Source organism: Eutrigla gurnardus, assembly GCF_963514095.1.
Source record: "Eutrigla gurnardus genome assembly, chromosome: 21".
Classification (NCBI taxonomy): domain Eukaryota; kingdom Metazoa; phylum Chordata; class Actinopteri; order Perciformes; family Triglidae; genus Eutrigla; species Eutrigla gurnardus.
Window position 1 is genome coordinate 9,669,238 of NC_139932.1, and position 24,622 is coordinate 9,693,859.

At 42.8% G+C, this 24,622-nt stretch overlaps 2 protein-coding genes across 7 annotated transcripts; both read right to left on the minus strand.

Annotated features, from left to right (window-relative positions):
• Positions 1-1,155: 1,155 nt before the first annotated feature.
• Positions 1,156-5,912, minus strand: fam3c (FAM3 metabolism regulating signaling molecule C). 5 transcript variants are annotated; one of them, XM_084039106.1, is made up of 10 exons: positions 5,815-5,912; positions 5,370-5,407; positions 5,184-5,288; positions 5,065-5,091; positions 4,193-4,316; positions 3,490-3,548; positions 3,081-3,131; positions 2,921-3,005; positions 2,697-2,823; positions 1,156-1,970 (listed from the first exon to the last, which is right to left on the minus strand). In XM_084039106.1, the coding sequence occupies exons 2-10, from the start codon at positions 5,383-5,385 to the stop codon at positions 1,881-1,883; spliced, it is 684 nt and encodes a 227-aa protein (XP_083895232.1). In that variant the 5' UTR covers positions 5,386-5,407; positions 5,815-5,912; the 3' UTR covers positions 1,156-1,880. The 5 variants fall into 5 exon arrangements, with proteins under 5 accessions (XP_083895232.1, XP_083895230.1, XP_083895231.1 ...); XM_084039104.1 differs by having other exon boundaries at positions 5,370-5,438; positions 5,815-5,892; XM_084039105.1 differs by having other exon boundaries at positions 5,806-5,868.
• A 528-nt stretch (positions 5,913-6,440) lies between these two features.
• Positions 6,441-14,680, minus strand: LOC311032052 (sortilin). 2 transcript variants are annotated; one of them, XM_084038660.1, is made up of 21 exons: positions 14,098-14,676; positions 13,463-13,525; positions 13,123-13,199; positions 12,946-13,042; positions 12,555-12,722; positions 12,268-12,341; positions 12,090-12,136; positions 11,681-11,817; positions 11,501-11,584; positions 10,953-11,013; positions 9,770-9,922; positions 9,544-9,641; positions 9,362-9,461; positions 9,078-9,252; positions 8,795-8,988; positions 7,822-8,014; positions 7,571-7,687; positions 7,322-7,466; positions 7,127-7,233; positions 6,920-7,037; positions 6,441-6,813 (listed from the first exon to the last, which is right to left on the minus strand). In XM_084038660.1, exons 1-21 carry the CDS (start codon positions 14,344-14,346, stop codon positions 6,799-6,801), a joined length of 2,472 nt encoding a protein of 823 aa, XP_083894786.1. In that variant the 5' UTR covers positions 14,347-14,676; the 3' UTR covers positions 6,441-6,798. The 2 variants fall into 2 exon arrangements, 1 of the variants encoding a protein (XP_083894786.1); XR_014599148.1 differs by lacking the exon at positions 6,441-6,813 and having other exon boundaries at positions 6,922-7,037; positions 7,127-7,253; positions 14,098-14,680.
• Between the last annotated feature and the right edge of the window lie 9,942 nt (positions 14,681-24,622).

Sequence of the window (24,622 nt, forward strand, 5' to 3'; positions counted from 1 at the left end):
AGGGTATTCTGATGAAGGAAGGTGTTTTTAGTTTAAATGTACGAGCCGCTGCTGGCTTGATTATTTACCTTAAGACAGTTTTTTCCCAACTTTTAACCAGAAGTTTTCTGAAAATGTATGATGAGGCATACATTTCCAGAACACAAATCTGACCATTGCTCTCAACATTCATTTTTTTTTTTTATGGGGGAAAAAAGGTTAAAGAAATCAGGCTATGAAAGATAATGTAAATGTAAAAACTATCAGAATATAGATCGTTTTGAGAAGATGGCTTTTAAGGGTATGTGTTGTAAAAACTGTTCAGACATTACAGATGAATACGGTAAAAATAAATGAAGTGATATGAAACTTCCCCAGTTGATGAAACATCTGAATGGTTAACAAGTTTCCTGAAATATGCTATTTATATGTGAATTTCAAGAGAAATCTACAACCTCAGGTGAAGTAAAATAAACGTGCATTAAAAACAATGTTTTTGCCTGTTATCCTTTTCTAAAAGTACAAAATGATGCAAAATAAGCATCAAATAATGTAGAACAAAAGGAATACCTGATTCAATTACTAACTTATATTAAGTATCAGACGGTAGAGGTGGCCCATATTTTATGAATTTGACTTTGGATTATTTTTTTAATACTTTTCCACCAGAGATCATACGGCCAATTCCCAATATCCCAATTACAAATACAGTAACATGAGGGTGATATTAGGCTGATAGCAGTTTGTGGTACTTTGAGCTTTGAAACAGCATTTTGTGCCATTTCTACACAAACATGGAGCGTTCATATGATCTATATTCACTTCTTAGGGAAAGACGTATAAACGCATGTTTAATTAACGTGATCAAAGTCAACAAGTCTGCTTCACATGACAGAATTGCTTCTTCAAAACAATGAAATCACTGCTTTGAAATGGTTTTGGTGGGAACTGAAAATCGGAACAGGTTGTTGACATAAGCATCATTATTCAAACCTGATGATTGGATCATTTAGTTTAGTTAATTGCCTGCCTGAGGTGAACAAACAGTAAAAAAAATAGCACAAAGAAATAACTCCTTACCACAGCTAGAAATACCAAACCACTTTGTCATCCTCTCTCTCTCACTCACTCACTCACTCACTCACTCACTCACTCACTCACTCACTCACATAGAGAGAGAGATTATAGTATCATTTATTTTCAGAAATTATATTATTACAATGTTCTTTAAATTAGGATCTTTGAAATCTCTGACATCTTTCACTAAGCAAATATTTACAAATTTCACAGTGAATTTGGTACATTGTCTTATAATATAATGGCAAGGAGCATTTTCTAACCCTGTTTATAATTTCCTCAAAATAAATGCAACTCTGAAAGAAACTAAAGGACTCACAAAGTCATGTTAGTTAAAAATAAAAAAAAATAAAAAATACAGGAACAGGGTAATGAGATTAAGGCAGGGAACAGGAAATGGAAGCTCCCCCAGAAAGAAAGTTGGGCTACGACATCCATTCCCATCAGCTACTGTGCAATAATGCAACCCAATCCCAGCAAGTCTTTGGCCCTACAATTAAATTGTGATATTATAGCAATAATCAAAAAGTAACTCCCATTTTAATCAGTGCAATCTACAGACTACATTCTCCCCAATAAGCTGCTACGGAACGGCATGCAAACAGAAGAAGTACGAAAAGAGTCCAAGAGAAAATGTCCGTGCTGCACCGTCCTGCTCAGGGCTGACTGAAGTTTCACACCGACGTCTCTTTCCTTCTAAGATTGTCCGGAGACTTCCTCAGCCCAAAGGAGAGCAACGACTCAATTGTTATGAGAACAGGAATGTCGGGGGGGCAGGGTGAACGGGATTGTAGGGGAGACATGGGTGGCGCACAGAGCTGGGATCAGTCTTGCCTCTGGGGCACGCATCCTTCCATCTCCAACACCTCGGGCCATCCGTCAAACTTGTTGGTGTCTGCATTGTTCTTTATATGCTGAGGAAACAAAAGACATTCTGTTAAATAAAAACACAAATGGATTGCATTTTCATTATATGTAATAGATGTAGAGACATTAAATATCCTGGTTGGACAGGAAGCGAGTGGTAGGGTGTGTCATTCTGGTAAATGAACCTGATGATGGGGTAAATTGTTCTCATAAGCACATAATCCATCCATCCATTGTCTACCGCTTATCCTGTATTCAGGGTCTAAGCACATAATGAAAGGGCTAAATACACCACAAGTGTTTTTAAGTGTTGCATGTCTTCCGACAGGTTTTACAAGTCGTGTACATCTCTTTACACAGGCATCAGGATGTGGCGTTCCCAAACACACTCCCTTACAAGGTTTTAACAAAGTGCTCTTTGAAATCTGAAGACCAAAGCGCGAACACACTTGAGTATGAAAATTTGAACCATTTGCCAGACCCACCTTGTAAAAACGTGGGTGTGAGGCTTTTTTTTTTAAATCGGGTGCATCCTCACCTACAAGTTCCTCTGAACTACCCTTACATTCAAAATGAGTTAGGGGAGCTCTTTAATTCACTTGCTGGGGTGAGCGCAGTAGTTTTTACTCGTAGGCTCATGTGCTGTGGATATGCTGGTAGTATAAACTTGAATAGTTTTGTCCCCTTACATTTTCAGAGATGTATTAGGTAAATGACAAAACTGTAATAGTTCATTTGAGGGTGTAGATGTATACGTAAGTGGGTTATGTTACCAGCTCAAATGGACTCTTGGTCTTGATGCCTTTCCCTCCTACAAAGACCCAGTTATCCCGGAAGCCCAGACTATTGATAACTGTGCTGCCCAGATCAGCGATTAGCTTCTTGGCTTCATCGTTGAGTCTACGGAGCAAAAGAGACGGATATTACTACATAATCACACATGCGATCAACATGAATCTTGTGAATCTGTAAGCGAGGGAATATTGTGGGGACTTACTTTGTTGACGGATCGTCAAATGAGGCCATCATCACGATTGTCCCGTCATCGATTTCCTTCAGGAACTTAATTAAGGGAGCCACTTCTACAAAAGGTTACAGGTGGTTAACGCATTATATACATTCATTTATTTTTGAAGGCAAAAAAGAAGGGTGCTCACCTCCTCCCCACATATCAAAAAAGCTTGTCTTGATAAGTTCCCCTGTTCTCCCTGTGGGGGTGGGGAACATACAGTTTAGATCACTTCAAATCCAATGTTCCATAAAACAGAGGAGATTTAGTTACAACTTCTATTAACTAATTTACAACTCTGATTACACAATTTATGTAGTGTTGCACACGACAGGTTTACCACTAGGAAAGGCATATTGTGGTTGTGAAACAGACCTTTGTTTCTGATAGGAAAATGTGAATCTATTGGTAGGTAAGCATTCTCTGCTCTTCCAGTCCTTCCAGCCCTTCCAGTGTAACACTGCCGGAGTGTTGCGTTATTATCGGCGGCAGCTTTCTACTTAATCACATTGACTTGAAGGTGTGGATTGCCAACTGATAAAAGCCGATAACGTTACCATTAACCAGGGCAATGTTGATTCCTCTGCCCACGTTGTTCTTCACGGCGCTCAATAATCTACAACGATACAAAGGAGGACACTGAGAATAGAGCTCATACGGGTAGTATCACATATGTACAGCGTGTGGCCTTCAAGACGCTTCCTACTGAGGTTGTTCAGCCATGGAGGGCCAAGTCCCCCCAGGGCGGCATTTATAAGCGGTATAACATTACATTTTTACAGTTTTTTCTGTCTGTGTTGTTGGTGAGACAGAACAAGACTTTTAAAAATAATTTGTAGTTTGAAATGATAAAACACTCAATAGCAAAACAACGGTCCAAAACCCTGATTTTCAATCTATAATTGAGAAGCTGGAACCAGTGAATGATTTTTTTTTCTGTCAACAGACTAATCAGTATGTTGGGTGAAGTGTGAGGTGACTGTTGCTAAGCTACCAAATACAGCTAAAAGAAAATAGCCTGTAAGGCTTTAAGGCTGTCTTGATGAGTTACGATGACAACAATGCATTCCTGAGAACTACCAGATTGAGCTATACCATAAGTGACAAAACACGTCACTCTACATCTGTTAGAAACACCATTCCAAATCACCACTGAAGTGTTCTCACAAAAGCAACCACAGACGTATAAAATGTTGACAGGTAAGATGTAGTCACACCTGGGCTTGAATCTCAAAAGGTTTTAGATGCCATCTGACTTACAATTTGTCCTCCAGGCAGATTCTGGGCCCCACGACGCTGGCCGCTCCGCTCGCCATCCTGAAGGCGAGGTGTCCGAGCGGGCAGGATTTGGACAGCCCACACTTAAACCTGAGTGGCTTTGCTGCTGTGAAGAGAAAACGTATACAATAGGTATACAATAGGTGTCCGCGGCACGCCATTGGGCGCACACAATTTCTGGAACATCTGCAACTGAAATCATGGGTTCAAACAAAAGCCTACCAAACGCAATCTTCCTCTCTAAAGCGTAAGAGTTAATTAACTCCTCCACACAACTACACCACTCTAAGCAAACGTGGGAAACGCAGAGATCTATGCACACTGCACACAACCGCCCGGATAGCTATGTTTACGCCACCCGGCACGCCCATAACATTTTTGGAGAGTCAATATCCGTCTTCCTGGGCTGCATCCCATTATCCCCCCTAATAAGTAGGAGACATATCATTAATCGTATAATCAACAATCATAGGGTTTGTTTTGCCATTTATGCCATTATTATTAACTTCCCTACCCTTATCATGCCGATGTAGTTGTTTTTTGTAATTAAATTATCATTGTATATTTGTATATTATATGTTCATTCAACAGTCACATTTAGGATTTTTCTCTATGTCTCTGTTAGATCCCTACACCACTGTGATATTATGTGTTAATAACAGTGATTAATATGGTAAACAGGAACCGTCAGGGCTGCATTACATGGTATTGTACAGTAATGCAGTAAAGTGTCAATCAGCAATCAGAAAAGGGAAACACGTTTCCAAGAAGACATTGTGCAAAAATCATTGCTGCTGCGGCTGGTTAGTTAAATAAATAAATAAAAATAATAATAATAATAGAAGCATACTTACAGACTTCGTTCGCTGGCAAAGATTTAGCTGAAATGTAAAACAAGTATAATAAGTTGAATTAAGTTTTCATCAAACGCCATTGAAGCAAAGCAAACCCTTCCTTGTTCCTTGAAACTCACACATCATACTGCCGAGTTTGAAGTCGATGTTTATCTCCAGCAGTTGAAACGCCAGAAATACAGCGAGGAGGAAGGAAAAGATGATCGCTGCCAACTTCAAAAAACCTTAAATGACACGGACACATGTTATTACCTCTTTTATTACTGTATGTGTGTTTTTTTTTTTTAAATGGTGGACGCACTTACCGCCAGCCCTGACCATCTTCGTCCAACAGCTAGCAGAACTGCGGGGACAAAACAACGGGTCCGCTTTAACTGTCATGTACGGAAGGTAACGTTACAGAGGGGCTCCATGACAGCGACAGTGTGACGTTTACTTTAGCTAGCCGCTAATCGTTGACAGAAGACGTGCGTCTGAAGCCACGCAGCGTGAGCCGAAGGAGTTTGAGTTGACTTTCGCTCTACTCGTGAAGTTACTACACGGTAGTACGTCTGCTGTGAGCTAACTAGCGTAAACGGTTTATATTTAACGTCAAAATGAACGTTACGCTACCTACGTTTGTTACCGTCGCTGCCTACGTTTGCTAACTAACACCGAGATAACTCCGGCGGGGAAGCGGTGGTAATAACTTAGTAAGGGACATGCGGCGTTTAATAGTAGCCTTGGGGTTAACAAGCACACCTTGCTTACCTGTTCCACTGCCACGGTTGCCACCAAAACAATTGTGTGTGTGATGCCCACTTCCCTGGGTGAGAACAGGCTGCAGAGATGGGTAAACGGCCGGAGGGATGCTCCGCTCGGCCGGAAGAAAAAATCTAATATTGAACAGGCATGAGACGTTATGAAAATACCATGTCACGATTATATCTCTACATACATACATACATACATACATACATACATACATACATACATACATACATACATACATACACCTTTTTTCAGTTAATTATTTTAAACGAGGATTAATACATTTTTAAAAACTATTCGGATTACGTATTTTTTTTAACTTGTATTCCATGTTATTGAGCTAGACAGCTTTTTCAAGTCACTGATGACTATATTAACGATTATCCCGATAATGGAAATTCACCACAACCGATTATCTCGCTGCATTTTCCCCCTAACTCTGCAAGACCGGACAAATTTGTCACGAGTGGCATATCTTAATTTGAAAGTTATCTTTGTTTCCGTCACGCCAACTTCCTCCTTTTTCTTCTTCTGCGTTCAGTTTGAAACAGCTGGGAGACGTTACAGCGCCACCTGTGTGCACTGATGAACAGAAGTTTATATTTTAAATATCATAGACACATAAATAATGATATACTGTATTTATTTATTTTTATTTTACAAATGCACATTGCTAGGATTGTCTTAATTGTTTTCACATTGAACAGAAAGTAAAAATGAGGTGCAACACAAAGTAAAGATAAATAAAAAAAACAATACTGTACAAATGAATCAAAGAGTAAGCAAAGTGAAGCAATGAAATTAGGCTAGCTCAATAAATTAAGACATTCTCATGCCCGTCCTTCAAATCATCAGAACTTTCCACAAACTGTACTCCCATCAAAAAATATCAGGGATAATCCAACAAAATGCCTGGCAGTCTTTTTTCAGCACAGCTGGTCCCAATCTTGAATAATCCATACATCCACAGAAATGTGCCATGTGTCATTCAATAAGATCCTGGTGGAATAAGAACACAGAAGTATTAGTGGAACTGACACCACCTAAACAGCTTCTGAGCCCAAAACAGTATCTGAAAACGTGACAAAATGACGATAACTCTTACATCGTCGGATTCCTGCAGGCAGGCCGTGCCGTTGCTGCTTGTGGCGCTTTCGAGGTCAGTCGTGATGACGTTATATTCATCCTGTATCCGCAGGTTGGAGAAACGATACGCCGGTGACCTGCAGAGGACGACACAAAACCACAATGGTCAGCCATTGAGTGCATAAAACTGTATGTGTGTGTTTGTGTGTGTGTGTGTGTGGCTCGCCTGTTTCTGTAAACCACCCTCTTCACAGCAAAGACGGCAGAAACGATGGCCACCAGGACGACAAATCCTGCTCCTGCACACACCAGGATCAACACCAGCCTCTCTCGCTGGGAAACACACACAACAGCTATTATACTATATTATTATAGATTGACAAAAAGCACACAGACTCATTAGAGCAACACATCTACTCACCGGCGTGTCAAAGTGCGTGACTGGAAACGAGGACCTGGCAGGTGGACCGGGGCTGGGTTTAACGCCACAGGGTCTGATGACCGTCTGTACTGCGTGCTGAGGACTGAATCCCCCCTCGCACCGATCACTCGGGACCCTGCGGTACCTGCAAACACAGTCATGTGTGTGTGTGTGAGAGAGCGTGCATGTACGCAAGATGTGTGTTCAAATTCAATCTTCAGATTTTCAAAAGAAGCCTCCTTTATTTACCCCGCTGTCAGCAGCTCATCCTCCTCCCCGTTAAGGCAGAGCTCCAAGGTTTTATTGGCAGCGCTCTGTTGCCTCACACACTCGGACGTGTTCACATGACGATAGTAGCCGTAGTCGCTGTGTGAAAAGGACAGATGTCAGGGCTTCGCGAGGGAATGCTCTCCATGCTGTCTTAGTTCCCAGGCAACCTCTGATGAAACGGTTTCAGAGGCCAGTTTGGGATCTGCATAATCAGAAACATCTGGACGTACCATGAGTAATCTTCTCTGGTGCACGGGCAGGGGCTTTGCTTCTTGCTCACAACAAAGCCGCGTCCGTTTCTGCACACAGACTGCTTCTTGAGCCTCCTGTATGTCTCTTTTACGCCCAAGAGGCAGCCGCTTCTCTCCGAGTCTCCTCCGTCCGTAGCGTGAGCCAACCACTCTTCGTAGTCCTGGGCGTTACCTAGTGAGTCAGATGGTGACCAATCAGAATACGACTACCACTGACAATAGTTTCACATTTGCAAGTAGAAAATATATATAAAAAAGTTGAACAAAGATTGTTCAAAAATCTTGTTTGATAGCCTCTAGTGGGGTTGCAATTAGTTAACCGATGTAATCAATTTTTCATTACAGGAACCATTACAGGTTTCCCATTTATTTTCAGGTGTTGCTAATGGTCAGTCATATCGCCACAACGAAGATAATTTTACTTCAAAATCCGCAACAACAACCACACAGCAAAACTGAGAAGAAAAAATACCTAACTTTTTCTAAATAACATTAAATATTAATGACCTCATGAAGCAATGACAGCTATTGCTTCATGAGGACTGTGTGGGAGTCATATGATCCGATTTGATTCCCCTCACTCCTTTCAAACCAGCGAAAAGAGCCCAGAGAATAAAATACAAACAGTCATTTCATATATGAAATACCCAAAACTGTTCAAATGTTGGCATTCAAATGTGCATTTCTTTATGATCCCAAGGAGCTGACTGAGAAAGCGTGTTTTCAAATGAAAGATAAAGAAAGCAAAAGCGTGCTGTTTTAGCAAAAGTAATCATAATGAAGAAAGAGGAACAAAGTGTCTGAATCTCATTGGTACTTATAAGTTATGGAAAGTCCCGGGTCATGGGTTGTTATGTAATCTGTGATGGGAAACTGCTATAAGGCCACCAGAGCGTGACGGAGTGATCCAGGCGAAGAGGAGATATAGAAGCACTATAGCATGTTGACTCACACTCTCTTGTAATGAGGCTCTGGAAATCAATGGTGACGGCCACCCACATGGGCTGGCCGTCGTCCTCGGGCCGGAAGCCCCACACGCTGACGTTCATGGCCTTGGTCCCGGGCTCGGACGCCAGACCTGCAAAGAAGAAGGGCTGATCTGTGAAGTTGTAGGACTTCCAGCACTGACCCTCATCTGTGGAGAACCTGGTGACGAGACAAAAGTATGTCACAATGACATCACAATAATCTGCCCTCCATTGTGCGTGAAGTAGAAAAAAATATCATCTCAGTACTTGATGGTCTTGACTTGTCCTTCAAGCCGGGCCTCCACAGCCACAATGAGACCCCCGGAGTCCAATATGCTGTAGTGGTGAGGACCTCTCAGCGTCCCCCTCCAGTTATAACCCCCGTCTGAGGAGACGAACACGTCTGGGTGCTGTGACGACGACAGAGAGTCCCCCACGGTACCTGGAGGAGACAGGAGACCGTCTGAATCATCACATTTAGAGACACCCCATCGTTTTTCATGCACTGGTCAAATTCAAGACATTAAAGAGGAACATTGCTGTTCAATCACCGTGAGCGATGACCAGACCGATAGCAGTGGGCTCAGACAGAGCCAGCATGGGAACGATGCGGATGTTGCGACTGTGCTCTCCGTGGATATGAAGGTTGCACTGATGGAAACACACACATGGTGTTTTAGTAAAAATATAATGTTAATATGCAGAATGGGATTCAATCTTTCATGCAACATACATTCTTGACTTGCTCTCCACATTCCATATTGTCGGGTTTCTTAAGCGGTCTCCACGTCCCTCCTCGATTAAAGGAAATGACGGATCTTATACGGCCGTCTGCCACAAAAAAAAAAACATAGTTACGGTCATACTTCAGCATTTAAAGGTCGTTAAAAGCTGTATATGAATACACTGTTGCCCATAAAGTTGGAATGTTTTGTATTTTGCACAGGAAGCCCTCCCACCCTCATCGAGTTTATTAGTGAGGTAGACTCCTCTCAGCGAGGTAATGTTGGTGAAATCGCTCTTCCTCTGCCCGTCAAACAGGTGGCGCTCCAGCGACTTGGAGAAGAGGATGCCGCGGTCGTCTGACGTGTACATGGTTCCAAAGAAGGTGTCTGTGGAGGAACGCAGAGAAACAAAGGACAATCTCTTAAACTTAGACACATGATTACTCTACAGTCAAGGGTCAAAGTTAGTGACCTAGTTTGTTATTTAATGGACATACATTGCTGTAATTATAGTTGTTATTTAATGAAGTGAGGATGTATTGATATTAAAGGTATAATGTGTAAGATCAGACAAAAGAATATCAAGAAGTATTGTTTTTTGACGCCGTGCCAAATACATCAACGCATCGAGTATAAGCCAACTATAAGTCGGTGACACCTGACGATTATAAATAAAGAAACAGCAGCTTTATTTTGGTAACAAGTGATGCAACGCTGACACGAACCTTTCAACATCAGCATAACAACAACAAGTCCTCATCAATCATATTTTTACTGTGTGAAGCTCACACACACACACACACACACACACACACACACACACGCACACACACACGTCAGCTAAAGCCATGAAGGACAAGAGTGTGTGTGTGTGTGTGCGTACGTGCGTGCGTGTGTGCTTGTGTTACACCCTGATCCCAAGATATGTTTGTCAGCTTTTGCAGTGTAAACTAAATCTCCCTCCCTCCAGCTAACAAAAGATAAAGCCCCTCTCTCCCCCGTATCGCCCCTATTTATCTCAGCGGTACAAAAGTCCCATCACCGAACGCATACAGCATAAACTGGAGCACTTGTCAGGGAAAACATTTTTCAATAATAGCATTAACGTGAGAGGAAACCAAAAATAGGAGTGAATGAGAGTGGGGCAGGGAGCGAGGGAGGGGGAGAAAGAGAAAGGAACAAAGAGCGAGGCAGCTGGACTCGTATGCACAAACACACTTTCAGTATGATGGAATGATTTGTCAGCAGCCAAGAACTTGTGAAACCAGTCCGGCCTTCGCCGTCCAGCTTTTCCATTCGGGAGTGAGAGAGCTAGAAATCCTGTGATGTTGTCTCCACAACACGGACACGTTATCCAATATGTGATCGTTTTTTTAAATGCAGTTTTATTCTAAGATGTAGGTCTATTGTCTGTTACCTCCGGGGTTGTCTACGTGCATGAAGAGCATATCTTCATCTCCATCCAGGATGGAGTAGAACTGCAAACACATGGAGAGAAAGAGGGAGGGAGGGAGAGAGAGACAGAGAGAGGGAACACATGCGGGTGAGAAACCTGGATTTAATCAAATAAAAACACGTTTTTGTGATGACTAATTTAATCTGAAAAAAACCCCTGGTCTAATCGCCGTGAGAGAGAGGGGGTGTGTTTGTGCTGTCAACACAGTGTGTGTGTGTGTGTGTGTGTGTGTGTGTGTGTGTGTGAGGGTGTTTCGTCAGAACAGATGTGTTTCAGTTTTGAAAAAAAGGAAATGTTGCCATCAATGTTTTTTCAGCCTCTTTAACCCTAACCTTTAAAAAGGTTTCCAAACTCAAGTCTGACTCAAAATGCAAGAGAAATGTGTAACAAAGGAGGTCATTATAACATCTTTACAATTCACATGGTAGAGTAGGGGGTCAAATTATTTCAATTTAAATATGTATTTAAATATAAAAGAACAATTAAGACCCTTTTTATGTCTTTCTCACCTGCTCGGTGGAGGCCGAAGGAAGCAGCGCTCGACTGAAGGTATCTCCTTGGTCCGATGAGAAATACATCACACGAGGAGATCTCTGGGAGCAAAATAATAAAAAATAAATAATAATTCATCAGCGTGTTGACATTCTCATTTTGAAGAGTGTAACATTGGCTTTCCTTTAAGTTCTCACCGAATCCTCCATCACGGAGAAGAACAGGAAGGCTCCTATGTAGCCGAAGCTGTAGATATCCTCATGGATGGTGGTGAAGGTCTTCCCCAGATCTTTAGTCCTCTTCAACACTAAGTTCCCTTTCTCGTCCGATTCAACTGTGGCGACAAGAGGCAACACTTAATTGCTAAATTGCTTTTTAATGTTTTTCCTCTCATGGGACAAGATTGCTCGACACACAATGAAACAAAATCATGAAACTAGACAATGAAACAATAATAAAAGGCAAATATTTGGATTTAGAGGTATGTTTTCTTTCACTAAGCACCACTGAGGTTCTAATTGTTCTACAAAGTTCAAAATGAGTTGAAACCGTCACATCGGTATCGCTCTTTGGTGTCATGGAAGTGATTTTCACCTGGCTCCTTACCTGTGTCCGTTTGGCTGCAGCTGAAGAACAAATGAATGCCGGCCCCCCTGATGGAAAGATAGAGTGAAAAGATGTCATAATTCTACCCCAAAAAAGATGTCCCCATGCTTTCACATTTCTTTGACTTTTTCCATCTCTAACAATGGCGGCGCTTGTTTTGCTTCCTGTTTATCCTCACCATGAGAAAGAATGTACTCCGTCGTGAACTTTTGTCCACTTGGCGCCAAAGTCCAGCGAGAGCCACAGACCGCCCTGCGAGGCCGGGAAGAAACAGTGGAATGTTTACCTTCACTTCGAGGTGTGTGTTTGATGTGTGTGTGTGTGTGTGTGTGTGTGTGTGTGTGTGTGTGTGTGTGTGTGTGTGTGACTTGAAGCAATTGAACGGAGTAAAGGGAGACCATGAACCAAAAATCGGATGATTTTAATGAGCGAGAGAAGCGACACCCCGAAGCCCATTTGACTCACGTCGATGCTCAGGGCCACGAGGTAGCCGGGGTTGAGGAAGTGGTACGTGATTGGCTGAGCCAGGTGGAAGGGCAGCTGGATGAACTTGAAGGTCGCGCCGGCGTCCGTGGAGGTGAAGATGATCCCGCCCGCGTTGTCCACCACCGGTATGTCCGCCGTCAGGATCACCTGTCAAATTCAGAGTGGATCGAAGCGGTTGGTGACAAAAGGAGAACCAACCAATCACATCGCTCACTGCAGGAAGCTTTACTCCTGGGTGAGACAGCAGTCAGGCAGCAGAGCAACATCTGAGATGTCTTCAGACTTTTCTTTTGCAACATCCCCCGCTTCCAACATCGCACGCGGACCGCAAGTCTCAACCGCTTGCTCGCTTCACACGGCGTTGACTTACAGAGCCCCCTGGTCCAACGCTGACTCCAAACTCCTCCCGTATGAAGGTGTTGTTGATCCGGTGGGAAATGTCATGGAAGGACTTTGCGTAATCCGTGCTGATGAGAGAGGAGAGAAACGCTTGAGTGCCACTCAAGGTGTGCTGCTCGCGATACTTCCCGCCGTGTGTCCAACTCACCTTCGATAAAGTCGCGAGGAGCCGCCCTCGATGAACGAATCGATCGGCGCACTAAACGTTGACAGCACCAGGACGACCTGGGACACGCAGCCACGTGGTTAAAATGCTGACGAGTATGGCAGTACCATGACATGTTTTTGTTTCTCAGCTTCAGGAAGCTTTAAAATGCTAGACCAATTTGTTCAAATAAATGAAACAAATCAATAGTATAAGGGGATAGAGAAACTGCAAACACTGCCACAGAAAGTGCAAATTCTGAATATGTGAAGAAAAGCAGGCAGCATGTTGTGCTGATGAGAATAATTAGACCTTTCTGGTACCGTATAATGCTGATACTCACCCCTGTGCCGTCTCCCACCCATGTGAGGATCACGTAGGAGCCATCGTCGCCGTTAAACCCTGTCTAGGAGAACGAGAAATTGTACTGTTATCAGTGAGGCCCTGGGCCCCAAAGTCTCACTATGAAAGACGTTGGTAAGCAGACGTGACAGACGGTTATGAAGATGCCGTACGCTCTGTACTTTACTGATGCCTTTGCAAAGGTATAATAAAACAGAGAAAAAGACAAAGCCGTTGTAAACTTCTGTAATTTCAGATTTCCATCACACAGTCTTCACTTCCTGCGGTGGTTACAGAACATTGTTTACCAAAATGGGATCAATGGACTCCTAAGTATAACAAACACGTTTAATGATGGATCACCACAGATAATCAGTTTGCACATTTCATAATCATGAAATCAAATCATTTTTGGTGTCCAGCTCCATCTGTTTCATTTAGTTTGTTTATTGTTTTTTTTTTTTTTACCTTGAATATCCTGGAAGAAAAGCAAAAATAAATATCACTTCCTTTCAAAACACATTTATTTGCCTTCTGAAAATCTTTTTAGGTGACTAAATGTGATATAACTATATATGACTTCATCCAAACGTTGATCACCTCCAGAAGATATCACTGAAGCCAAACACACCTCACCTCATGCGTATTGTCATCCAGAACCTTGTGCTCCACGGGGTTGAGTGGGGTTCGGCAGGGGATGAAGGGGGGCCCGTGGACAGGCCTGGTGGGGCCGGAGGGGCCGCTCGTATCCCTCCGGGGCCGTGCGCGCGCTTGGCCCCGGCTCTCACCCTGCTGAGTCCGGTGGAAAGTCACCGTCCTCCCCTCGCGGCCGCTCCCTTCAGCACCCAGAAGAAGGACGTGAAGGACCACGAGTCTCCAGATCATATCCGATATGAAAATAAGAGGATCTCACAAAAAAAATAAAAATACTCAATAAGAGTAACCTGCTCGGTTAAATGCAACTCATAGATAGTGCCTCGGTCATTAGTGTTGCGCTCTCAAAGCAAGTGGGTGTGGGACGTGCTTGGACGGGTCCTTAAGATAAAAAAAAAAAAAAGTGCTGTGTGAAGTGGTGCGTCCTCCACCAGCAGGTGATTCTGCCCGCATCCAGGTGACCTGAGCCGCTGGGAGGATTCACGCTTCGAGGATGGAAACGCACCGTGCGGCCATTTGCAACCAATGCAAGAAAGGGAAATGTGGGAATCGGCGTGAGGATACTTTTGGTGTGCGTTCGTATGTTACAGGGGTGAAAAAAAGAAAATGCTTGCTTTACTGGAATGGAGAAGTTCTGACAGTGGAAGGGGGCGTGAATGCAGCATAAGAAGAGCGCGCTCTTCCTGATTGTGTTGGCAGTGAACGCAACTGAACGCAAGAGGTCATGCGTTCACTTAATGTCATGTGCCAAAGGGGCCTGAGGAGGATACGCGCTCTGACGCACAACTGTACATTATACACGTCTTAAAAACCAACACCAAGTCAAACGTGCTGCATGCATGCTGTTTCCAGCCAAGTGAGCTGAAGACATAGACATAAAGTAGAGTGGGCTTTGTCCTACCATGATTAAGCTTGGTGTTGAGCTATTTCAATTTCAGGTTCACCTCAGATGTATGTTTCTGACCCTTTAAACAGTTGCTTTGTCCTTCAGGAACCCGACATTTAGAAATTGAATTTCAGTAAATGTTTGAGCTGTCTTTTATTTGTGTTAAAACCCATTAATTATGGTTGATCATTGATATCTCCGGCCAGAGACTCATTGATATCTTTTGTCCTTCTTGCTTGGTTGCTTTACAATTAATCCAATTTAATACTTTTCAGTTTATTAATTGATCATTTACAGTCTGTTGGCACACATTATAAAACATTGTTTGTTTTTCTTTAATTTTGAGGCCGATGGCGGTGGTGGTTTTCCTGCGTGGTGGTGATCCCTTGTGTGATCCCCGTTCAAGACTTTCTTTGTTTGCACGTCACCTTTTTGCTGTGTGAGTGGGGTGTTCTCCTTTTTCTTTTAGATGTCACTTCCCCTGCCAAACCCTCAGCCTGTATTCTTTTCTGTTGTGCCAAAACAACTAATGCTTATTTTAATCATTCAATTTTGTATTATCATTAAACTCCGTCTCCTGCCCTCCCTGCGTGAACGAACCTGCTGTCTGTGCCTTTTGCCTTTGCCTTTTGTGTGTGAAAGAAGTGAATGCTCCAGTGTTCACAGTTTAGCTGTTACATATGGAGGGAGAGCTTGAGGGATTTGGTGGCACAGTTGAGGGAATGATAGATTGAAGCAGGAACAGGCTGCGGCGGTATCACACCGCTATGTCACTTTGTTTGAGATGTTATTGAAATGATAATTGAATATACTGTTTTATATCCCTTGGATTTTAATTACTATTTTTCTTTTTTATACTTTCTTTATTTTATTTTTGAATTTTCTGTATGTATCTATACTTCTTTCTATCCGTGTGCTGCTGCAACGCCCCCAAAATTTCCCCCCTGGCTTTTGTTTAACAGTCATTAATTCATGACTGCAGTGACGCAGTTCAGCTTCTGACCGTCTTCAGCTCCGTAAAAAGTCAATTCAGTCCGTTGCAGTTTGTGTTATGTTCAGCTCAGCACACGTCACACAAGATTTCTGTGGCTTTCACAGCCTGTTAACGAGCCCCGGGGCCAGGAAATGACACGTTATCGCAGCTGAGAGTGACGCCTTGAGTCACCAGAGAGGGGGATCTACATAGCTGCAACAGAATCAAGGCGGATGTTGTTATTCAGATAATTTGCCCTGAAGATTCCGCCTCAAAGATTAGTCTGAACATGTGCTTAATGGCTGATGTGGTGTTCACTTTCCCTTTCGACAACTCATTACTAAAAGTGAGTTGTATGCCTCCAACCAGTTCAGTTGCAGTTCAGATGCCTTTCCGAAATCATCACTTAAATCTGTTTTTTATCATACGAGATATTTGCGTGGTATTGTCATAATTCAACATGTATCATGAGGTCACTGTGACCTTTGACCACCTAAATCTATCACTTCATACTCGAGTCCAAAGCGGATGTTGTGATGAAATTCCCTCCTGGCGTTCCTGAGACGTAAGCGTCCACATGGATTCATTGGTCATACGTACTCATGGACCCAGACTGTTGTGCATCCGGCCATTTGGAGAGAGAAATACCTCTCTTTGACCTTTACTTTCTTATGTTGTTTTTCATGGCTGGGGGTTGTGTCGGGAGGCTGCTACTCTGTTCCACCAGATGTCAATACTGCATGCTCTGCACACTCGCTTTTCATTCAGTATGCAGTGTTCTCACGTGTTTTATCTGAATCCGTTTTAACATGGAGGTAGCTTGGAGGTCATTATTTTGAGAACATAAGTGTTAACATACATCTCAATGTGTCTTTTGTGCCCACTTTAAGGGCTTTGCCATTAGTTCCTAAATCACATTTGACTATTCTCCACTACATTCGATACTTTTGAGTCAGCCAGGCCTCCAAAAACAAACTCTCCTGTAAGCAGTTATTCTGGTACTCACGACACCTTCAATCAAACTTTTTCAAATTCATTTTATTTACAAAAACAAAACCTCAAAATACACATTGAAAAGGGGCAACACTTTCTTGTTTTCAGTGCAAATCATTGTTCAGTAGTGCAGATACATGTCTCATCAGGACGAGCTGCTACAGTGTTTGACAGCAGAGGAGACAAATACAGCAAACGGTGTGGCGTATTAACAAAGTGTGCAATGCAGAAACAAGTCGGACATGTCGGCCGATGTCCATACTCGTCGATGGAAACTCCAATCAGTGTCTTCAGTGATCAGAAATGAATAAAAGTCTCACAGTCAGTTGATCCATTGCCACACAAGTCAGCATTTCCATCCAGCTGCCATTTTTTTTTTGTCAACTTTTCTCTTTATGAGCCGTTGTTTCTGGTTACAGGTAATCCTCCCCGCCGGCTGCTCGGGCAGAGCTGCCTCTGTGCCGGCTGGTCCACGTCCAGGGTGTAGTGACAGGCTTCCCGGGCGTACATCAAACCACCGATGGAGTCCGCTAGTCCATAAAAGACGGCGAGGACACTCAGCGCCGTTCCAATCAAGTACAACTTGAGGATTGCCAGCACCATGGCTCCTGTGGAGAGGAGCATCAGTTAAAAGATGACATTCTGGAAATGTGATATAAATGGAATATAGCTGAGTAACATTTTAACAGCAAGCATGCATGTTTGGACATTTTCAAACAAGAGTATACATTCAAATTAAATTAAATTAAATTAAATTAAAATTAAGTCATGCAGTAGTCTACAGGAATTGGTTGCAGTTTAAGTAGAAAGAAACTGTGTATAATATATTCATTTGCATTAATTTTGGAAGGAAGCTGATTCAACAGTTCAACCTTTCAAATAAAGTTGATATAAAAAAAAAAACAATAGACCAACAAACAGGAAGAAGCAAGTTATTGGTGCATTCTGAGGCTGTCGGAAATATCGGAATTACGGTGATTACGGTGATTAACGATTAGTATGCGTGTGTCTTTTGATGACGGATTTGCTGTTCGATTTGCGGGAGGTAGGAAATTTTCCGTTAAAGTGACGCATTCGACTGTTTTTATGCATCTTGCTTTACAACACAGCTACATTAGTCTACAGCCAGTTAACGCGACAGCTGTTGAACGTCTGTTTTTTAACCTTCCTCCACCGCGGGCGACACCAATTCGACGTAAACGTTTGCATTTCTTGACTTTTAAGAAAGAACATGAAGGCAGCATCCGAACAGAGCATGTGGCTTTGGAGGCGCTAATAGAACAACTCACCAGATTCTGGTTTCTGTCTCGGCTGGAAGACGGATAGTTAAAGAAACCCGCTGATATTTGTCGGCCAAACAACGAGTTTGTCTCTGCTGAACACTCCAGGAACTGTTCACCACGCTGAAGCTGCTCTCCGTCTCCGTCCGAGTGTGTCTGCTGCTGCTGTGTGTGTGAAGCGGAGGTCCATTATAACGCGGGGGAGTGACATCACGCTGGAGGGAGAATTTCCTGATCGCTCGCAGTCGATGACCTGAAGAGAGTTCAGGAGTTTCCAGTGTGGTGGCGTGATGCACATGTCGTATACAAGAGAGAAATATACATAAAGGGTTGATTGTTTTTAATTTGTCCGCTCAGTTCAGTTTTTTTTTACTGTAGATGAAAACAACTAGTTATTATAACATTTTAATATGTGTCCATTTATTTGGCATATGAGTCAATTAACAAAATATTGGTTTTAGCTGTAATATCCACCAAGCTATTCTGTTTTTGTGTGTGTGTGTGTGTGTGTGTGTGTGTGTGTGTGTGTGTGTGTGTGTGTGTGCTAATAAACAGGAACACGACTAGAGTAGACCAGCTGCTCTGTAGGCATCGTAGACTTATTATCGTGACGTCGCCCGTTGGTTTTATCGCCATCTTGGATTCTTGCAACCAGTGAACGGAAGTGGCCGCTGCGGAGGAGCGACGGGCAGAGTGGCACCCCGAGCAGCAACCTTACTGGATCTGGATCCACCTGGTTCCTGGTGTGAAGCTGTTACCGCGAAGAAGCGACCTGTCGATCACAAGGTAGCCATGCCCTAAAGCATATCCAAAATGGGAAGATTTCAAACTAGCAAATCGGACCAGATATTCCTGTTTACAATGTTTAGACTAGTCGCCCCCTGATGGCCTGTAAAGAGACTGCAAGCTTAAGGCACTTCAGCTTCGACTGTGCTTCCAGCTAAAGTCAGCATACTAACATGCTCACAATGGTCATTCTGACATGACGAGCAAACTGAAGACAAGAAAGTCATGAAGAGGTCCAAGAAAAGTTACTGTAGGCCTACTTAATTTTCAGGTATCAGTACTTTACTTGAGTATTTATTTTCCAGACAACTTGTGACTTCTCCCTACGTTTTAAAACAAATATCTGTACTTTCTACTCACATTTTCAAAAAAGGCTTGTTACTTTAGTTTTAATGCGTTTGAGGGGAAAATCTCAGGGTGTGCAGTTGATAAGAAGTGTGTTTATCTTCTGCCACAGGCCAGTCAAAGCTACATCCCCTACTGAACTGTATGTGCTGTGGAGTTGTATTGTGGGTAATGTAGTTGCCGGGTTTTGACCGTAATATAAAAATACATATCTCTGGTACTGTGCAATAGAAAAATACAGCTTGCTTGATATGTGCTACTGCTACTGTATTTTTGATGATTAACTGTAGTATTATAATCTCTCGTCCTTCCTGTATCAGCGGTCACCAAGGAAGTATTTGTTTTCCAACAAGGAAGCTCTTGATGTGTACTTAACCTCCCTTTCCCAAAGACTGATAAAAGATGTTCTCATGAATGTCGAAGCATTTCACCTCAAATCACAAATACCAACCTCATGATGGCCCACGTTTATATTTGAGTGTTTTAGAGACTCGGGGCATGGCATCTTGTAAAACAAATGTAACTACCCTAACAGAAAATGTCATGGGTAATACAATGGGCTAGCTCATGAGAGGTTCACTTCCTTGTTTTGGATGTGGCTATGAGTAAATGAGGTGTTTCTTTGAAAGGTTTGGCCAACATATGAATACAAAGGAAAAGTGCTGTTGAGCAATATTTTTTCTTTTTCTTTCTTTTCTTTTCCGTGACTCGAAGCTAAAGAGTGACTGAGCATTAAATTACGAGATTCAAATTACAGTATGATCGCACACACACACATGCACAGACCTGTTCCTACACACTGTATAAACCTGTTAGAATATTTTAATCAGAAAAAAAGGAGGTCTAGGTGTTTCCAGTCTTCCCACATGCCTGAGCGGAGATCGCAGATAACTCTGGAAAATCCCCCTCCTCAGTAGAGGGTGCATTGCAAAATAGCAGTGCTGTTCTATAGCATTCATAGGAGTCATGATTTCACTTCCCCTGAGGCATGGAATTTTTTTTTAAGGAAGTTCCAGTCTAAATGGCTACCACTAATATCACAGATGCTGGCTCTTAAATCAACACCAAACATTTGATGCGAGTATATGTAAACATCAACATGATAGCGTATGACTAATAAATCATTTGTGGTTAACACTTTATTAGTTTAAAACTTGGCATTGTGTACACTTAAAGGCAATATTACTGTAAGATGAGTCTAAACATTTGCAGTCTGTGTCACTTGTTGCTTTTGTCCATTACAGTTTCTTTCAGGAGAATCAAGTCTCATGACTTTCTGAAAAGAAAGAAAGAGAGTTGTGCAAGCAATTATAGTGCCTTGGACTACTCTGCAGTTCCCACTGCCAGACATAAAGGCAGCCAATCGTTCAGATGATTCATCACACAAAGAGAAAATCTTTTTCTCATCATCATGAAGACTGTAGTTATCATGACTCAGGGTCAAATTCTGTGTGAAATGAGCCATTTCACAAGAAATCAGTTCTGGCCAGACTTCAGCGGCTCCTCCTGTGAGAAGAGCTCTGCTTCTCCACCGTTCAGGCTGGGAGACGTTATCGACATAGCTGAGGCCCAGGTCTGCAGGACCGTGCTGGATAATGAGAAACATTCTCTAAAGGGACTCTGGTGCTCAGAAACACTACCACTTTTGTCCCACAGGGACTGCCAAAGTCAACAGAATAATGGAAGCTCCTCGTAGCTTAAAGGAAAACACCACCGCATTTCCATACTGAACTATGTTCTGCTCTGATCTTAGACGAGGTGATACATACCTCCCTCTCCTCTGTGCGTGCACTCAATGGCTCTTGCGCGCACTCCGCGCAGCGCTAATTTGCTAGCATGTAGCTTGTCCCAGTATATTCCTTAGGATCCAAAGGGGGGTGAAGTTAGAAGCGACCAAGCACTTCCACGTTGTCCCTATTTAAATACGGTTACGTGAGTAGTTACACGACCCAAGTTTGGTTACACAAAATGATACATGCCAATTTTTCTAAGCGGATAACAAGGATAACTATATAGTATGGCGGAATAACAACTGGAAGCACTTCGACGTCGGCGCAGTAATATCATCACTCCGCTCCCCCTCTTACTTCCGTCAATAGAACCTACGTGACCTGCACGCCGTCGCCTGCACCAGCTGTAGTAGTTTGTGCACAGTTGAGGAAGCATCAGGTTGTAGTAAGATAGTTTGAGAAGAATCAAACATCATGGTTATAACGTGCATCGTATAGGGTTGTGAAAACAAGCAGAAGGTATATAGTCCCGTCATGTTTTGAGTGATGATATTACTGCGCCGACGTCGAAGTGCTTCCAGTTGTTATTCCGCCATACTATATAGTTATCCTTGTTATCCGCTTAGAAAAATTGGCATGTTTCATTTTGTGTAACCAAACTTGGGTCGTGTAACTACTCACGTAACCGTATTTAAATAGGGACAACGTGGAAGTGCTTGGTCGCTTCTAACTTCACCCCCCTTTGGATCCTAAGGAATATACTGGGACAAGCTACATGCTAGCAAATTAGTGCTGCGCGGAGTGCGCGCAAGAGCCATTGAGTGCACGCACAGAGGAGAGGGAGGTATGTATCACCTCGTCTAAGATCAGAGCAGAACATAGTTCAGTATGGAAATGCGGTGGTGTTTTCCTTTAAACACATACAGTTCATTTAGCAGACGTTTTTTGTATTTTCACAGTTTCTTCATATCCATTGGCTGGAAACGCACTTAATTCCGTTCTGCAAGAATTGAGCTGGCAAATACATAGTACAGTGCATCTGTGCAGAACTGTTGTAAAACTGCAACTAAAGCATTTCCTTCCAAATGAAAATGGTGTTAAACGTTGCAGCCACTAGATGTCAGTGACAGTTAAGAGCTCAGGACACAAGCTTTAGTCTTGTGTTACCGCATTTCAGTGGAATACTGTTTATATTTTATAATAGACATTTTCCTAGCAGACTTATAGGAGCAAAGACACAAGGCCGTGGAACTGAAAGGGTCTGTCTGAAATAGACAGTCAAGTGTATAATAAAAACAATTAAAAGTGAGAAAAGAGATACATATTAAACAACCAATTTACTGTAAAAAGAAAGCCTTCTTGTAAAGTATGTTTTGAGAAGTGATGAGTCTTTGTGTCAAAATCTAGTTTCAAGTATTATTTTAGTTTACACATACAGTATTTTATTTACAAATATTGTGTTGAATCAATCTTGCACATGCACTGGAGTGCTGGTTGGTCTCTAGGAATATAATGGCGCTGCCATATATAGTCTTTAGTGTGTGCTTTGTCCCCAATGGTGAATGTGTAGGTGGCCATCCACCAACTGCACATTTTTGCCCCGGGGATTTTGTAACTCAGGCTGTCCTTTTACTTTATCTGAATATACAGAGCTCTCAATACAGCCACAGAATACATTATACAACTGGTTATACAGGCTACATACAAACATTCAGTGCAGCACCTACAGCATGTTCTTTTGCTCTTGCTGAGACACTTTGATTAAAAACAAAACAATCAACTGTTCAGTTTTGCTTTAGAATTTAAAGGACCTGTCTTTTAAAAACATCATAAAAAGTTACTCTTCTGTTGTAGGCCTTTGCCTAAAAAGAGTTAATTCCAAATAAACTCGGATCACGTTTTCTATCTCCAGTCAGTCACATGGGAGGACAACTCTTGTCTGTGATTGTTACCCTTGTGGTCAACCGTATGACTCTGATTTGTCTCAGCCAGCCAATGAGTGTCCACACTGTGCACATGACATCCATTATGACAGATGTAATTGACTGAGGGGGGGTTTGCACAACATGAGGACGTGCACATGCGAAATTAAGAGTGTGCTTCCATCCCTTTTAGCGCATGAGACATGAACCCTTTGATCCGACGAGGTGATTTTGATGTACAATGTATCTCTTTGCACGTAAAGCCGGTTTCCTCACTTGCTTTCCCCCCGTTGAGGGCTTTTCCGTTACCATGTGTTGAAGATTAATTTAAGTTGTAAGTGGGGAACCTCAGAGGGGGGGGCTGAGAGGATTTTCCAACTTAACGCCTCGCCAACTGTCACAAACAGGAGGTGATCCCTTTGAGAAGAGTGACGGCCCACTTGTGCGTATACGTGGCAAAGGGAACCCTTTCCACTGGCTTAACTGGACACAAAGTGACACACAGAACCCAAAACGACAAGGCGTAAGTCAACGAAGAAAGAGTCAATCTGTCTATGTGTAAAGGTGGTGCTGCACGTAAAAAAAAAAGACCATAGGGTGTGTTCTTGAAAACAAAATGCTTTTGGAAGCGTTTATGTAACGCTGACACTTTGGTGCGAGCTTCACCCGGCAGCGTCAAGGTACAAGTACATGTTGTGTTAGCTTGTGGGTCCGGCCTCGGCCTCTGACTTTCTTTTTTTTTAAGAGGTGGAGTGGTTACACCAGAGCATATTTTTATACAGACTCACTTTCTATAGCCACAGTGTTTCTCAGCAATTGGAAACCAACATTTTGCACAAAGCATAAGAAGCGTACCCATGGGTCCGTGGTGTGAGGACATTAGTTCATCATCCAAATAACATACCACAGACAGGATCTTGCTGTCTGTGCTGCTCTCTTTGCAGTCCCGTTTATTTTAATTCTGAAATCCTCTTTGTGAAAGTGACGTGGCAGGATTAACCCGTGCGTGGAGTGGTTGCAAGACATAGAGAGCTTCGCGGAGCACTCAGCGGGACAGTGGCGCTCCGCTCCATTCAACTTGTGGAGAACAGCTCGGGGCATCGGCTGCTTTATCCTACGCATACAGGCATCATCTAGCATTTACATTACCCTCTGCCTTTGTGAGAGAAACTCTCCAAGACTTGGAAGACATCAGCACAACAGCCTCTCCACAACAACACTCTGCTGCTGGCATCATTTCCACGGTGACACCCTCTCAGTGGGAGAATCTCCTAGGTGACGCCCTCTATTGACACGCCTAGAGGTGGCTGGTGCCTTTTTTTGTAGGCAGGTGCATCCTGTGCGGGGGCATACGGAGTAGCCCTGTCCTCGTTTTTCGGTTTTTCTTTCTGTGGGAACACCTTTGCAGCTCCATATTTGGTCTGGAGGGCAAACAGAGCAGACACTGGAATTCAGATAAGAATATTCAGAGTTTGCATTTGTTTTCCAAATTGTACCTCCTTCGTTTTCTCCAAGCTTTTGGGTTATGAACTTCGTGCCGAATTCATGGCTTCAAGAAAATCTTCTGTTGCAAACGTCAGCTGTTGGATGTT